General features: G+C 66.6%; 1 protein-coding gene across 6 annotated transcripts; it reads right to left on the bottom strand.

Moving 5' to 3' along the window:
• Nucleotides 1-1236: 1236 nt before the first annotated feature.
• On the bottom strand, nucleotides 1237-15661 carry SLC4A1 (solute carrier family 4 member 1 (Diego blood group)). Of its 6 annotated transcripts, XM_066336865.1 has the most exons (22): nucleotides 15524-15588; nucleotides 12513-12604; nucleotides 12307-12403; nucleotides 11353-11422; nucleotides 11142-11239; nucleotides 9976-10049; nucleotides 9615-9792; nucleotides 9399-9534; nucleotides 9072-9213; nucleotides 8588-8657; nucleotides 7766-7950; nucleotides 7300-7510; nucleotides 6988-7194; nucleotides 6652-6800; nucleotides 5383-5577; nucleotides 4763-4930; nucleotides 4542-4631; nucleotides 4269-4435; nucleotides 3905-4158; nucleotides 3651-3820; nucleotides 3259-3432; nucleotides 1237-2777 (listed from the first exon to the last, which is right to left on the bottom strand). In XM_066336865.1, exons 2-22 carry the CDS (start codon nucleotides 12528-12530, stop codon nucleotides 2697-2699), a joined length of 2934 nt encoding a protein of 977 aa, XP_066192962.1. In that variant the 5' UTR covers nucleotides 12531-12604; nucleotides 15524-15588; the 3' UTR covers nucleotides 1237-2696. The 6 variants fall into 6 exon arrangements, with proteins under 6 accessions (XP_066192962.1, XP_066192959.1, XP_066192960.1 ...); XM_066336862.1 differs by having other exon boundaries at nucleotides 6988-7510; nucleotides 15524-15589; XM_066336863.1 differs by lacking the exon at nucleotides 15524-15588 and adding an exon at nucleotides 13872-13890 and having other exon boundaries at nucleotides 6988-7510.
• Between the last annotated feature and the right edge of the window lie 968 nt (nucleotides 15662-16629).

The following is a 16629-nucleotide window of genomic DNA, read 5'->3' as shown; positions in this document are numbered from 1 at the left end:
CCCCTCACTCCTTGCCCTTCCCAGGCCTTGCTGCTGACCAGGGGAATTTTTTATTTGCTGCTACTTGTGTCAGTGAATATTTTGGGGAATAAAGCTGCCGCTTTTGAAGGGGTTTGTTTGCTTTTTTACGTTTTCAGTGCACAAGCAGTGACGCCGCCAGCAGGTCCCAGGGTGTCCCGTGTCCCCTGCCCGTGGATGCCATGGAGGCTCTGGGGTTCTCCCTTTCCAGGGGTGATGCTCCAACATGATCCCCCTCTGGAGCTCCACGCTCCTCCCCCTTCATTAGCAACCAATTAATTATCACTCATTTCCCCCTCGTTACTCCTGACCTTCCCTAATTCCACCGCCTCCTTTTCCCAGGGCTGAGGCAAGTTCAAAGAAGAGCTTGACCTAAATTCCCAGGCGCGGGCTGGATCCGGCGGCAGTGACCTCGCTGCCGTGTCCCGGGGACAGTGAGCTCCTCCCGGGCTGGGAGCCGTGAGGGGCGGCTGCAGCTCTCCGGGGCTGGGATTTGGAGCCGGGATGGAGCCCTCCGGACGGCAGCAGCGCGGTTGGTCCCCGGGAGGCCGGCACAGGGACGGGGAGCTGCCGGATCCGTGGGCTTTGGGCTGGGAATCACCGTCCACGTGCTTCCCTCTCCGGAAAACAGGCGCCAGCTGCGCTTGGGGCGAGCCCCTGGCCACGCTGGGATTTATCCCAGCCGCTCTGGGGTTCAGGCTGGGAGCGATGGTGGGTGCTGCTCCCGATTCCTGCCCCGCGGGAAGGAGAACGGGCACGGCCCTTCCCACGGCCCCGCTGGCGGAGCCGCTGTCGCCCGTTCCTTAACGGGATTAGGATGGATAATCGGGGTCAGGGCAGTGCCAGGGGCCGGCCGAGGGGCAGGGGCTGCTCTGTGTCCTGCGCCAGCAGCGCTGGGGCAGGATATTCCCTGTCCCCGGGGATGGGCACAGCGCAGGGAGGTGACCTTCCTGGGATGGATGGCCTCGGGGACCGCCCTGGGTGGCCCTGGGGACACCCGGGGATGGCTCCGGGGAGCGCTCCTGAATGCCGGGATGCAGCGAGGGTGTTGGGATTCGGGGACTCAGCGATATCCCAGGACACCACGGCGAGGACCTTGGTGCAGCTGCGCTGCGGTTCCGGGGATGAACACCCTCAAAGGAGGCTGCTGGTCTCTTTTTGGGAGGATTAAGGCACCATCCCGGAAAATTCCCAGCTGGAAAGAAAACCCCCATCTCCTTTCTGGGTTTATTAATTGGTTTATTAAAGCCTGATACAGAGGTGTGGGGAAGGGAAGGAGAAACCCCCAAAGATCAAAACATTTTTATTTCAGACACGTGATTAATAAAACTAGACCAACCCAAACACGAGGAGCACAGCCCCGGGTGGGGCTGCCCCTTCCCACCCCACCCCACGCTGATTTTGGGGTCCTCCGCTCTGATTTATGCCAAAAGGAGCAAATTTAAAACCTGATCTGGTGCTCTGCACCCTGGTGACATCCAACCCTTGGGGCTGCCCGGGGCAGGATCAGCCCCGGCGGGATCGGGGGATGCTCGGCTGGGCTGGGAACAATCCCAAGGGAAATGGGGCAAGACACGGTGAGCAAGCGAGGGAAAAATCCAGGAAAAACTACACGGATTTACCTGAAACGCTATAAAAATAAAGAGGGCTAATTAACTAACTAACTAACACTAACTTATCAATTAAATGACGCTGCCAGACTGGTCCATAGAGTTTAGGCCCTGACCAGGATCCTTTAAAATCATCTTTTCTAGAACATTCTAGATTTTGCTATAATTCTCTAGTATATACACACACGCACATGGCCCCACTGCGATGGGGGCACAACCAGCCAGAAAAAATAAATTACAAACCCCCCCCAGTAGCATCAAATATACAGATCACTCCTCGCAGCTACTTTTTTTCTTTTTCTTTTTTTTTTTTCTTTTTTTTTCCTTCTTATTTTTAAGGTGCTTTTTCAGCCTTTTTTTTAATTTTTTTTTTTTTTTTAATTTTTGCTTGGCTCTAAGTGCATTCTACCTGAAGAAGCATCAGCATAATTGTAGGTAATTTTTTTTGTGTGTGCGTTTTTAGCATGATTGTTTTCATTATAAATGTATAAACCCCCTTGCTGGGCTATTTACATCCTGACTCTGGGACGTGCTGGGACCATCCCATGGAGCAAACGATGGAGAAAATGGGAAAAGGGCTCCACAGGGTGAAGGGGCTGTCCCAGTTTGGGGAGAGGGGCTGGGCTGGGGGGGGCTCCCCGGGAGGAGGGGGACAGTGGAGAGGACCCCACCCTGCTGTACCCCTGTCCCTGCCTTCCTCCTCCCTCCAGGCTCCGGGGTCTTCCTCCTGTTTCTTCCCAAGCTGGGTGCCTGGTGGTGGCCTTGGGGACAGGACAGTGACACTTCCCACCTTGCCACGAGTGGAGGGTGGCTCGTGGGGCCTGGCAGCCCCTTCCCCAGCAGGCAGCAGAGTGGGGGTCAGATCACATCATCCAAAGTAATTTTTAAAGTAGGCAAAACAAAACAAAAAAAAAAAAAAAAAGGGAAAAAACCAACAAAGGCTCCATTCCCAGGGCGGGCAGGTGGGGACTGTGTCCCCAGTCCTCCTCGGCTGCCCGGTGGCCCCGGGATGGCAGCAGTGCAGATGGCAGCGGGGCTGGGGGGGCACTGGGGGGCCGGGGCCGGCCCTTAACTGGGCATCTGCACCTCGTTGTACACATCTGTCCCCTCGGTCTCATCAAAGGTCACCACGGCGTCATCTGCGTCCAGCTGCGGAGAGGAGAGGCCGTCAGGGGACAGGGTGGGGACAGGACTGGGGACAGGGACACTGACAGGGTGGTAGGGGCTGGTGTGGGGATGGGAATAGGGGCTGGGGAAAAGGATGGGGAGAGGAACGGGGCAGGGACAGGGTGAGGATGGGGACAGGAATGGGACAGGGACAGGGTGAGGATGGGGACAGGAATGGGACAGGGACAGGGTGAGGATGGGGACAGGAACGGGGCAGGGACAGGGTGAGGATGGGGACAGGAATGGGACAGGGACAGGGTGAGGATGGGGACAGGAATGGGACAGGGACAGGGTGAGGATGGGGACATGGGTGGGAATGAGGGATGCAGATGGTGACAGAGATGAGGATGAGGAGGAGAACAGGGCCGGGGATGAGGCAGGGGCAGGAAGGGAGGTGAGGACAGGAGCAGGAACAGGGAGAGGTGGGGCTGGGGACGGCGCTGGGTGTGCCAGGCCTACGTACACATTTGAGCTCGATGTCCCGGAAGATCTTGGGCAGCAGGAAGCGCCGCAGGGGCACGGTGAGGATGAGGACGAAGGGCAGCGCCAGCGAGGCTGGGGTGGACTTCACCACCCACAGCACCACCAGGAAGATGATCTGGGTGAAGGTGAAGAGGTGCATCCTCCAAGTCTTCACCTGTGGGACCAGGAGCCGAGCGTTGAGGACAGGGACAGCACCCCACGCCCTCCCTGGGGTCCAGGAGCCCAGCGAGGGTCAGCACTGAAGGAGGAGGCTCTCTGGAGACCCCCGAGCAGCTGCAGGGGTGTCACAGCCCGGGACACCCCCAAACCCACAGCCACCCACCGGGGTCACACAGGGCTGGTGACACAGGGCTGGTGACACAGGCCACTCACCCGGGTGACATAGGGCTCATCGGGGTGGTACTTGGGGGGCTTCAGCAGGAGCAGGATGCGGTCGAAGAGCTGGATGCCAAAGAGGGAGGTGACCCCCATGTAGAGGAAGATGCCAAAGAGCACGGCCAGCGGGATGTACTTCAGGATGGGCTCCATCAGGATGGAGACGCCTGTGGGGGAGAAGGAGAGGTTGGGGACAGTCCCTGGGGCCCCCCAACCCTCACTGCCCGTCTGGAGACCCCTCCCCAGCTCACCAATGAGCACGGCCACCAGCAGGCCGCTGATGCGCTGCTCCTTGACCTCCAGGATCTGGGATTTCTCGCCCGCAGCAGAGCTCTTGCTCATGATGGTGAGGGCGTTGGCGTGGGTGATGGTGCGGACGGTGGTGGCACTGAGCCAGGGCATCCCGAAAAGGGCTGCCAGCCCCCCCATGGCCACGATCAGCAGCAGGTCCAGGTGGAAGCCCGTGCCCTTCACCAGTTTCCTCTCGGGCTTGCTGACAATGAGGCTGTGGGGACACAGGGACCAGTTGGTGATGCAGCACCCCAGGGAGGTCCCCTCTATGCCCAACCCACCAGGCAGCCCCCAGCCCTCCCCTGCCCGTGTCTCCATCCTCACGTGGTGATCTGTGTCTCGAGGAAGATGAGGATGAAGACCAGAAGGGCGGGGATCACGGAGGCAAACATCATCCAGATGGGGAACTGGGCTTTCACCCCCATGGGGTGGATAAACCAGCTCCGGGCACTCGAGTTGGTGACCTGCAGCCCTTTGGGGACGCTCAGTTTCTGTACGGGAGCAGAGATGGGGGGTGAGGGGTGGGACGCGGGGACAAGCACCCACTCTCCTGTCCCAGGTGGGGACACCCGGCCCCCCAGCCCTGCCCTCCCAGACCTGGGTGTACGTGTCGTTGATGAAGAAGTCGGCCAGCGCCATGATGAAGATGGAAATGGGCACCCCAAAGTCCCCGATCAAGCGCCGGACCTGTGGGGACACGGTGAGAAACCTGCGTGGCACCCCAGCCCGGGGGGTCTTGTCACCCCTCCTGTGCTGGAGCAGGCAGAGGCGCAGCCACTGAACCCCTGGTTCTCCCCGGGGTGCAGGGGGAGCCCCACCTTGCCAGGCAGGAAGGAGCTGTTCTTGAACTGGCGGAGGAAGAAGGCCAGGAAGAAGGTGCCGGCCATGAGCACCAGGGACAGCAGCGCCGTGTTGGGCTCCGGCACCCCCGGCTGGAATTCAGCCTGCACCGTGTACTCCCGCTGAAGTGGGTGATCCTTGAAGATCTGGGCAGGGGACAGGAGACAGTGAGGGACAGCGGGGGTGGACAAATGTGTCCCACCCTGCAGCCCCCTGCCGTGGTGGGAGCCCCGTGGCACCTTCTCGGTGGGTTCAGGGTGTGAACCAGGGGCTGGGTGACGCCCAGAGCTCGGCACAGATTGAGCAGGGGCTGGTTTTAGGGTTCATTTTCTGTGGTTTTGGAAGCGGGGTCAGAGCGAGGGCTGGGTGATACAGTGGGGATGGACACGGGTGCCCCAAAATCCCCCTGCGGAGAGAAGCGTGGGTCACAGAACAGTCAGCATTGGGAGGGGCCCCACGAGCTGGGAAACACCTGGAAAAGGGCAGAAAGCAGCAGGACCCTCCATCCCTCACCTGCACTCCACTGTTTCTATGGAAACCCGGCTGATAACCACGATCTGCAGCCCCCCACCCACTGCGGGACCCCCGCGTCCCTCACCGTGACCAGCTTGGAGAAGGTCTCAAAGATGAAGATGAGGGAGATGAGGAAGGAGAAGATCTCCTGGGTGTAGCGGGACAGGTAGCGCACCAGGAAGCTGCCCTCGCAGGCCACCACCACCAGCACCAGCAGGATCAGCCAGAAGCCGATCCAGACCCTTCCCACGATGTATTCCATGCCATTGCTGCTGCAGAACTGGGGGCAGCACAGCGCTGTCAGTGCCCCGGAGCCCCTGGCACGGGCACCCGGCTGTGCTGGACCCGCGGTGGCTCCGTGCCACCTTCCTGGGGTGGGGCTGGTGGTCCCTCAGTGTGGCAGGACCCCCGTGGGACCACCCACCCAGCAGCACCTGCCCGGCATTGCCCGTGGGGTGTCACCCACATGGCCTCAGCTGTTTGGCACCGCCCACGGGGCGTCATGCCCCTCACGTCACCCCAGGGCCACCACCTGGGTGGCTCTACCTGACCCTGAGTCATCACACGGGTGGCATCACCCCTGAACACCCTCCACGTGCCAACCCCCTGTGCCATCCCCCTGTGCCATCCTCCAGTGTCACCCTCCCTGTGCCATCCTCCCAGTGCCATCCTCCCAGTGCCATCCCCCTGTGCCATCCCCCTGTGCCATCCCCCAGTGTCACCCTCCCTGTGCCATCCCCCCAGTGCCATCCCCCCAGTGCCATCCCCCCAGTGCCATCCCCCAGTGTCACCCTCCCTGTGCCATCCCCCCAGTGCCATCCCCCCAGTGCCATCCTCCAGTGTCACCCTCCCTGTGCCATCCTCCTGTGCCATCCCCCAGTGTCACCCTCCCTGTGCCATCCCCCTGTGCCATCCCCTTGTGCCATCCTCCCTGTGCCATCCCCCAGTGTCACCCTCCCTGTGCCATCCCCCCAGTGCCATCCTCCCTGTGCCATCCCCCAGTGCCATCCCCCCAGTGCCATCCCCCTGTGCCACCCTCCCTGTGCCATCCTCCCTGTGCCATCCCCCAGTGCCACCCCCCTGTGCCATCCCCCCAGTGTCACCCTCCCTGTGCCAACCCCCCTGTGCCATCCCCCAGTGTCACCCTCCCTGTGCCATCCCCCTGTGCCATCACCCCAGTGCCATCCCCCCAGTGCCATTCCCCCTGTGCCATCCCCCCCGTGCCATCCCCCGTGCAGCTGCCTGTCCCCCTGTCCCCCTGTCCCTGTCCCGGGACTGCTGGAGACACCCCAGCCTTGCTGTGGGGACAGTTGGTGGCAGCCGGGGGGCACCCAGGGGCGCAGGGGGCACCCACCGAGTAAAAGGCTTCCTCAAAGACGAGGAGGGGTCCCGAGAAGCCGACGACGAGCAGGGGCTGGGCGCTGAGGAGGCTGAAGAGCACGCACTGCACGCAGGTGGAGATGAGCAGCTCGGACACGCCCATCATGCCCTTGGTCTTCTCACCTGTCGGGGAGCGGGGCGGTGGGTGCCGGCCCGGGGGGCAGAGCTGTGCCCCCACCCCACACCTCTCCGCACCCAGATTAGCGCCAAGAGCCCCCCGAGCATCCCCGGGGGGCGGTGCAGAAGGCAGAGACACCCCCAGCCCCGTGGGGCCGTCCCCGGGAGTGTCCCCAGCCTGTCCCCGCCCTACCCAGCAAGCCTCCGAAGGTGATAGCGGGTGACAGCGCCGCGAAGTAGATGAAGATGACGGCGGCCAGGCACTGGGGGTTCAGGGCGTCCCTGATGTCGCTGAGGTATTTGGGGTACCGGCGGCGGATGTCCCGCACCAGCCCCCCGAAAGGCCGCCCCGTCCTGCTCAGGGGGTCGTCGTCCTCCGCAGCCGCCTTCTCGTCCGGCCCTGGGGACACATCAGCGGTGTCACACGAGGGGACCCGGTGCCCGGGGGGTGTCCCGCCAGCCGCGGGGACAGGGGATGGGGGCTCCGCGGTGTCCCCCGCCGTACCCAGGTCCTTTAGGAAGTCCCCGATGTGCAGCCTCTCCAGGGGCTGGTAGCGCCGCCGGAGCAGCTCCCGCTGCAGCGGGACCAGGGCGCGGAGCAGCGGCTCGTCGGGGCCCTCGGTGGGCGGCAGCACGATGCTGGCCTCCAGGAAATCCTCCACGCCCCGCACCAGGTCCTGCCGGGCCTCGGCCAGGTACGCGTCCCGCCGGAACACCTGCGGGCGGCCGGGGGTCAGCGCCAGCACCCCGGGGTGCCCCTGGGGACACGGGGCTGGGGGGGACGTGGGGACATGGGGACATGGGGATAAGGGCTCGTGGGGAGGTGAGGACACAGAGTCCTGGGGACAGGGCGATGAGAGCACAGGGACACGGGGATCAGAGGGGGACACGGCACAGGGGACAGACAGATGGCAGCCCCGGCATGGGCAGCGCAGGGTGCCCGGGGGCTGGTGGCCGCGGGGGACCCCTACCCTCTCTGACATCATGGTGGCGATGGCGCGGCCCATCTCGTGGTAGCTGATGTGCGGCGTGTCGGGCCCCAGGACCACGACGAGGAAACGGGCGGGGATGGCCACGTCGAGGACACCGTCCAGTGTCACCGCGTCCTTCAGGCGCACAAAGGCCAGCATTGGCTGCTCCAGGAAGGCTGCACAGCCTGGGGGAGGATGGGACGGGACAGGGATCATGGGGGACCATGCACAGGGACACGGGGACATGGGAGCACAGAGACACGGGCACAGCAAAACACGGGGACATCAAAAATGGAGACGAGGTGACACAGAGGCGTGGGGACAAAGTGACCGGAGGAGGGACACAAAGACCTGAGGTCACTGAGACAAGGGGGAATGGGCATGCGAGTACAGGGACACAGGGACACAGGGACACACGGACACAGGGGCACACGGACACAGGGGCACACGGACACAGGGACACAGGGACATGGGACACGGACACAGGGACACACGGACACACGGACACACGGACGGGCGGGCGTGGGAGTGCGGGGACATTGGGACATGGGGACACAGAGGCATGAGGACACAGGGACAAGGGACATGGGAAGAGGGGCCCAGAGAGCAGCACTGAGCAGCAGCAGGCGGCGGCGAGAGCTGAGGACGGGGAGAGGCAAAAAAGGCACAAGAAAAGCAGCGCGTGAGCGAGCGCAGCGAGGGGCACCTGGCAAAGCTCCCCCTGCACCCCCAACCCCGCTCCTGCCCCCCGAGGCTGCACCCCCAGCCCAGCACCCAGCACCCAGCACCCAGCACCCACCGACCATCCCCCTGACCACTCACCCACAAGCACCAGGGTGGCCTCGGCACCCTCTGGGATTGTCTCCAGGAGTTGGGGTTTGGGGACCCCGCTCTGTTGCAGGCAGATGGATGGCAGGAATCAGCCAGCCAGCCTTGATGGCCGTCCCCCGCGGTCCCCTGTGTCCCCTGCATGTCCCCCCCTCCGCCCCTGTGTGTCACCCACCACCCTCTGCATGTCCCCCTGCATCTGCCCCTCCATCCCCAGCGTGTCCCCCTCTGTCCTGTGTCCCTCCTTCTGCTCCCTGCGTGTCCCCCTCTATCTCTTGCCTGTCCCCCACTATTCCTGAGCCTCCCCCTCTGTCCCCAAAGTGTCTCCCACTGTTCCCTGTGTGTCCCCTCCTGCAGGTGTGTGTGTGTGTGTGCACCTGCGTGTCCCGAGGTGCGTGTGTCCCCCCAGCGTGTGTCCCACTCCCAGCCCCACACCCCAGTGTCGCCAGTGTCCCCCGCGGCCCCTGTCCCCCCTCACCTGCTCCTTCCCTGCCATCCTGCTCATCTCCAGGGGCCGCTGCTCCCTCAGGAGCGGCCTCTCCACATCTGCCCTGCTGGTGCCCGAGCGCTGCACCAGCGCCGGCGGCATCGTCCACACCGACTCATCCTCCGTGGGGTGGCTGAAAACATCGGGGGGCAGTGTCAGACCCCCCCAGGGCCACCAATCCTGCCCCCAGGGCCACCAATCCTGCCCCCAGACAGCCCCAGCCCTGCGGGCACCCCCAAAGTGGGCTGAGGGGCAAAGCTTTCCCACCCAGAGTGTCCCAGAGCCCGGGACCCCCCGGGACCCCAGCCCCGGCGGTACCTGTGGCGCAGGAGCAGCGTCCTCATGACATCTTCCCTGTCCTGTGGCTTTATCTGCCCCTCGTAGATGAGCTGGTCCAGGAGGATGTGGACGATGGCCGGCAGCGAGTTGGCCTCCAGGTTGAGGAGAATGGCACCTATGGGGACAGCACTGTCACCATCCGGCCAGCGCGGGGTCCTCGCCACCCTCCTGGTGGGTCCCCGGAGGTGTCCCCACCTTTGCTCAAAGCCCGGCGGATCTCCAGGAGGCTGTGGTAGGTCAGGAAGGAGAGGTGGGGCTGGCTCCAGTCCCCCGACTCCTGGAAGTCCTCCTCCAGCTTGAGCCAGTGGCCGGCCTCCATCCAGCACAAGTCCTTGGCATTGTCCAGGACCAGCTCGTGCAGCTCCACATACCCCTGCAGCCAGAGATTTGGGGGTCAGGGTGTCCCTGGCCGCACTGTGGACCCCCAGGACCCCCGGCATCCCCCCACAGTGCCCAGGCATCCCCAGGGCTGAGCTGTGAGGTCGGTCCCAGGGTCACCACAGTCCGACCACCCCCAGAATGGGGAGGGAACGGGGGTCCCTGGGGCAGCACCCACCTCATGGGTGTTCTGCTGGGACAGGAGCCTCCTGCTCCCCGTTGCCTCCAGGTCCACATCGGTCACTGACACAGCTGCAAGTGGAGCCACCAACACGTTAGCCGGTCCCTGCCCCAGCCCGGACCCGCCTGGGGTCTGCTTGAGGTGCCTTCTACCATCGCACCCATCCCAGCCCCCCTTGGGGTCACCTGGAGGTGTCCCCTTCTCCATCATCCCCAGCCCAGCCCCGCTGGGCACTCGCTGTTTGTGCCGCCCGTGTCGCCCCACCCCAGACCCAGATCGCTGGAGGTGTCCCCTCCGCCACCTCGGTCCCGTCACGTCCCCACAGCCCGGCCCCTGGGGCAGGGTGACAGTCGGGGGACATCCCCGGAGCCGGGGTGAGGACGGGGCCCGTGGCCGCCGCCCTGCCACCGGCACAGCCCCAGGACCGAGCACTGGGACGGGGACACGGGGACAGCGCATCTCCGGCCAGCCTGAGCGCCGAGGTGTCCCTGTGGCCGTCCCCTGCCTACCTGCGGCCCCCCCAGCGCTCCCCATGGCCCCGCGGCTCCGTCCCTACAAGTGGGGAGCGATCCCCGCGGCCGCCCTGCGCGCACCGTAAATCCCGCAGCACTTCCTTTGCTGACAGTAAACACCAGCACGGCACCCGCCCGCCCGCTGTCACCCCTCCGTGGGGACAGGCTCACCCCGTCCCTCTCCGCCCTCGGCGGGGACCGCCGCGGTCCCCTGGGCGTCCCCGGCCGGGTCACCGGGAGGGGGGATGCTCCGGGAGCCGCATCCCGCTCTGCCGGGGGAAGGATGCTGCGCCCACGGGAGCAGGGACGGGGCGCGTCCCCTGCCGCTGTGTCCCCGACAGCGCTGGCCGTGGCACGTGGGCACGAGCGTGTCCTCGTCCCTGCCCGCCGCCACCGCCACCGAGCCGCCCGGCGCCAGCCAGCGTTCAGCCCCGAGTGGTTCTTGTCCTCACCCCAAACAAAGACTTTATTTATCCTCAATCAGTGGGCGATTACGGGCAAGTGGCAGCGGTCACCCCGCGGCGTGCCCTGACGCCCGGGTGACCGTCACCCCGCGCAGGGCGGGACACGGGGGTGGCGGCACCAGCGCCACGGACGGAGGGCTTGGGGTGGGGGGCGCCGGGGCTGCCCTTTGTCCCCGCGGTCACTCACGCTGCCCTTGGCCACGGCTGGGGTGTCCCGGGGGGGCCCCGGCCGAGCGCCTCTTCCCTTCCAGGTCATAAAATCCCCGGCGGCCGGGCAGATACTGGCTGCAAAACACACAGCGCGGGCACGGGGGTTCAGCGCCGGGCACGGCGGGTGCCGCAGCCTCCCCCGGGTGCCAGGCGGACAGGCGGAGCCCCCGCCCCGCTTGGGGACTCACCGCAGGGGCTTCATGTCCTCGGCCCTGGCCCTCCACGCCTGCAGGGGGGAGCCGATGGCAGCGCCGGGCCCTGCGCAGAACAGGCGGCAGCGTTACCCCGGCCTGTGTCACCCCGGCCTGTGTCACCCCGGCCAGTGTCACCCCGGCCTGTGTCACCCCGGCCTGTGTCACCCCGGCCTGTGTCACCCCGGCCTGTGTCACCCCGGCGGGGAGCCGAGCCCCAACGCCTCGGGGCGGCAGCTCCGGAACAGCCGCGCCTGGGGCAAGGGGACGCTGTGCGCCCCCAAACTGCCCCCACCGCCCTCCCGGGGGGCTCAAGGCCCTCGGGTGTCCCCAAGCTCAGCCCCACCTCGGGTACCCACGGCTGGAGGTGGCACCTCACAGCTCCAGGGCCTCAGCAAAGGGAGTCGCTGCCGCCGGGTGATGCCACCCCGAGGGTGGGTGTCCCTGCCTGGCCCTGCTCGGAGGGAGCCCCGCTGGCACCCAGCAAACGCAGCCGTGCAAGGCGTCTGTGCAACGCTGCGCCCATGCAACACGTCCGTGCAACCCATGCACCGCGCCTGTGCCGTGCTGCGCCCATGCAGCAAGGTGCCAATAGGCCATGCGTGCCCGTGAGAAGCTGCAGCCACCAAACGCCTGTGTCCATGCACCGCTGCTGCCCGTGCCCCCGAGCCGTGCTGGTGTCCCTGCAGCCACAACACTGCTGCCCCTGCGACGTGCGACCTTGAGCCACTGGCGCCCCTGCCACGCTGGCACCCAGCTGGTGCCAGCGCCCCTGCGGTGTCATCACCCCTGCAAAGCTGTCACCCGTGTAACGCCATTGTCACACATGCAACGCCGTCACCTCTGCGGCCCCGGTGCCCGGGTGACGCCCGTGCGGCGCTGGCGCTGGTGCCCACGCAATGCCAGCCCTGTGCAGCACCCGTGCCCGCCGGCAGCCCAGGAGCCACTCACTGCTCATCTCGCCCAGGGACAGCTGAGAGCTCTTCAGGCCGGGGTCCTCGTAGCCTTCGGGGTCCAGGCTCCTCCTCATCCCCTCCTCGTAGGCCTCCTGTGGGGCAGACGGAAGGCGGTCAGCAGGCTCCGGCACTCCCGAGGCCTCGCCGGGGCCGTGCCGGGGCGCAGCGGCGGAGCCGGGGCGGGGGGCCGGGGGTCCCTACCTGGCCGGGCCCCTCCATGGCTCCGGGCTCGGCCCCCGCTGCCGCCTCGGCGCGTCCCGGCGCTCAGCCCGGTGCCACCATAACCCAGCGCTCTGCGGGGCGGGCACGGGGGAAACGAGAGAGAACACGTTAGCGGGGAGCAGGGCACCGCTCGGTGCCCCCGGGACTGGGTTTGTCCCAGGGGACGGGGCTGGCGCTGCACGCCGCGGCCGTTCCCGCAGCCCCTGCCTGTCTGACCCGCTCCCCACGGGCTGGGAGGTCCCGGCCTTGGGGGTCCCCGGGGAGTTCGTGCCCTGCCCTGTCTCCATCCGGGATGGGAACGGACGTCAGGACATGGCAGAGCCCCGGCAGCTTCCCACCAGGGACGTGGCATCGCGCCCTGACCCACCCACGCCCACGCACACGGAGCCCTGTGCCCGGGGTCAGCTCCTGCGCGGCCCCACAGCCGCGGCCCGGGCCCCACATCGACCCACGCTCAGGGACTGGGGTCCCACGCGGCCTGTCGTGTGCGGGTGGGGGTCCTGCATAGACCCACGCCCACGCCTGGGGTCCTACACAATCCCTGCACATGTGTGAGGGTCCCGAACAGCCCCACGCACACGGGCTGGGCTCACACAGCTCTGATCCCCCAGCGCACGGCCCCAGCCCCTGGCAGAGCCGGGGGTGGGAAACTGAGGCACGGCTGGACCCACGGACACCCCAAACCCCGACGGAGTGAGCACCCCAAAGCCCCCAGGATGCGCAGCTGGGGAGGCCCCTGCTGCTGCCTTCCACCAGCCCTCAGATCCTGTGCGGCACCCAGTGCCTGCATCCCCTGTGACCCTCTGTGTCCCCTGTCCCTGCTGTGTCCCTTGCCCCCCCAAGTTCCCCCCAGTGTGTCCCGTGTCTCCCCGTGTGTCCCGTGTCCCCCCCGTGTCCCGTGTCCCCCGTGTGTCCCCTGTCCCCCCGTGTGTCCCCTGTCCCCCCCGTGTCCCCCGTGTCCCCCCGTGTGTCCCCTGTCCCCCCCGCTCCCCCCGCAGCTGCCCCAGGGCTGCGCCGCGGCACAACCGCCAGGGGGCGCCCTGCCCCGCCCTCCGCCCCCCCCAATCCCCCCCCGGGGCAGCTTTTGGGGGTCCGGAGCCCCCTCCTGAGACCTCTCACCGTGACCCCCCCGCCCCAGCCCCCAGCCTCTGAGGAGGGCTCTCGTGACCCGGGACCCCCAAAGCCGCTCTTCCGGCCCCTCCCTGGGGACCCCCACAGCTTTTGGGGCCGAGGGGCTCCGGCTGTGCCCCGCCACCCCGCAGGGTCCCCACATGGGGGCTCAGGGCCAAGGTCGGGGCACGGGCGGCTTTGGGGGCAGCCAGCCCCCCCAGATCTCACCAGGGTGCTGCAGGAGCTCGCTCCCGGCCGGGGGCGGCGGGAGCCGGGCTGGGGTCCCGGTCACCCCGCGGGGCCACGGGACCCCCGGCGGGGCCACGGGACCCCCGGCGGGGCCACGCGGGATCCCCGGAGGGCGCGGGAGGCGCGGCGGTGCCGCGGGATGGACGGCAAGCCTCTGACTCGGCCGTCTCCTTCCTGCCCCGCCTGGCCCCGGGGCCGCCGGCCCCCGGCCCCCCAGGCCGGCCTGTGCCGGGCCCCCCCGGCCCCCCCCAGCCCCGCCGGCGGCTCTTGCATCAGCCCCGGCCGCCGGGCTGTGCCCCACTGATAACGCCCGGCCCCGGGCGTCGGCCCCCGCCCCGCTCCACCCGCTGCCCCCCGCGCTGCCCCACCGCGCCCCGGCCCGGGGAGCCTCGGGGTGCTGCGGCACCTGCGGCGGGGTCACCGGGACCCGCCGGGGCAGCCCTGTGCCAGCCCGGGCTACACGGAGCCCGCACGGCCCCGCACAGCCCCGCACAGAGCCCGCACGGAGCCCAGGCTGAGCCCCGCACGGAGCCCGCACAGAGCCCAGGCTCAGCCCCGCACAGAGCCCAGGCTCAGCCCCGCACGGAGCCCAGGCTCAGCCCTGGGCACGGTAAGATGGGGCACAGCCCGCCCCACGAGCCCCCCCGGGTGTAGGGCCCCCTGTCCCACAGCGTGTGCGTGGGGTGGAACCCACAGCCCCCACACCAGCGCCCCGCCTGGGGAGCCCCTGTGCCCCACAGCGGACGGCCAGCGTGTGCCCTATGGGGTCCATACATCCCGGAGTCCACGGTGCCCTATGGAATCCATACATCCCAGAGCCCACGGTGCCCTATGGGGTCCATACATCCCAGAGCCCCACAGCGCCCTATGGGGTCCATACATCCCAGGGACCCACGGTGCCCTATGGAGCCCATACAGCCCGGAGCAGCCGGGCGCGGCTGGGATCGCTCCCGCTGTGGGTATAAGGTCCCTATGGGGTCCATACATCCCCTGCCGCGGCTCGGGGCTGGGCTCAGCACGGAGCCCGCACACCCCGCGCCATCCCCGCACGGGCCCTGGGATCCTCCCCGCGGCCAGCGCGGCTCTGGGGAGCCCCCACACCCCACAGCACCCACGGGGCGCGGCTGGCACCCCTCTGGGGGTTCCTATGGAGTCCATACATCCCACACCAAACACACAGCACGGCTGGCACCCCTCTGGTGTCTCCCTATGGAGTCCATACATCCCACGGCACCCACACAGCACGGCTAGCACCCCTCTGGGGGTTCCTATGGAGCCCATACATCCCACAGCACCCACGGGGCGCGGCTGGCACCCCTCTGGTGGTCCCCTATGGAGCCCATACATCCCACAGCACCCACACGGAACGGCCGGGACCCCTCTGGGGGCTCCTATGGAGTCCATACATCCCACAGCACCCACAGCACGGCCGGGACCCGTCCCACTGCCGGTGCCCCCCTGGCTCCCTGTGGAGCCCGTGCCCCCATCCCACAGCACCTCCCACCCCAACGCCCCTCGCTGACTACCCCGGGGGCACCCCAGAGTGCCCTCCCAGCCCCGCCATCCCCCCGCCCACCCCGTCGTCCCCCTTCCAGCCCCCAGGGGACACCCCGAGGTGACCCCGCACCTACCCCTGGGGTGTCTCGGACGCCCCTGCCCGCGCTGTGCCTGCGCCTGCCCGGGCTGTGAGACGCCAATGCCTGAGTCACGCTCGCCTCCCTAATCTTGCCCCCCTCGGGCTCACCCTGCCCCCCCCCGGGGCCCCCCGAAAAACAAGGTTATCGGGGTGCAACATCTGCGGGGTGCCGAGCTGCGCCCTGGCTCAGCCCCGCCCGCGCCCCACTGTCCCCCTGTCCCTCGGCGGCCCGGGACAGGCTCCCGCTGCCCCCCCTCGTCCCCACAATCTTGTTTACCTCCGGGTTTCCCTGCAGGGAATCCCCGGGATCCCCCCGGGTTGTCCCCCCCCTTGCCCCGGGGTTGGGGTGTCCTCTAAAAAAAAAAAAATGGAAAAAAAAAGGGGGTTCCTGGGGAGGTTCCCCGGGGAGGAGGCGCAGGGGACAGGGGACACGGTGTCCGTGGGGTCACTGGGGTGCCCGGGTGCTTTGGAGGAGGGCGAGGGGTGCTGCACCTGCGTTAGTGACACGTGTGAGGGGTGCACATCCCTCTGTGTGTGTGTGTGCACACGTGTGTTCACACCCGTGGATGTGTGTGCACACACACGTGTGTGTTTCTGCATTTACAGCCGTCCCAAAAGGGTCTCAGCCCCAAAATCCCAGCCCCGAATCGCGGGGAAAGGGTGAGCTGGGTGAGCCTTGTACACACACACACACACACATCTGTGCACACACACACACACATTGTGCACACACACACACATCTGTGCACACACACACATCTGTGCACAAACACACACACACCTGTGCACAAACACACACACCTGTGCACACACACACACATCTGTGCACACACACACACATCTGTGCACACACACACCTGTGCACAAACACACACATCTGTGCACACACACACATCTGTGCGCACACACACCTGTGCACAAACACACACCTGTGCACACACACACACACCTGTGCACACACATACATCTGTGCATAAACACACCTGTGCACATACACACACCTGTGCACAAACACACACACCTGTGCACACACACACCTGTGCACACACCTGTGCACAAACACACACACACACACACACCTGTGCGCACACACACATATCT

Source organism: Sylvia atricapilla, chromosome 27 (genome assembly GCF_009819655.1).
Source record: "Sylvia atricapilla isolate bSylAtr1 chromosome 27, bSylAtr1.pri, whole genome shotgun sequence".
Taxonomy (NCBI): Eukaryota; Metazoa; Chordata; class Aves; order Passeriformes; family Sylviidae; genus Sylvia; species Sylvia atricapilla.
The sequence above is the reverse complement of the archived record's forward strand: the minus strand, read 5'-3'. Positions and strand labels throughout refer to the sequence as shown.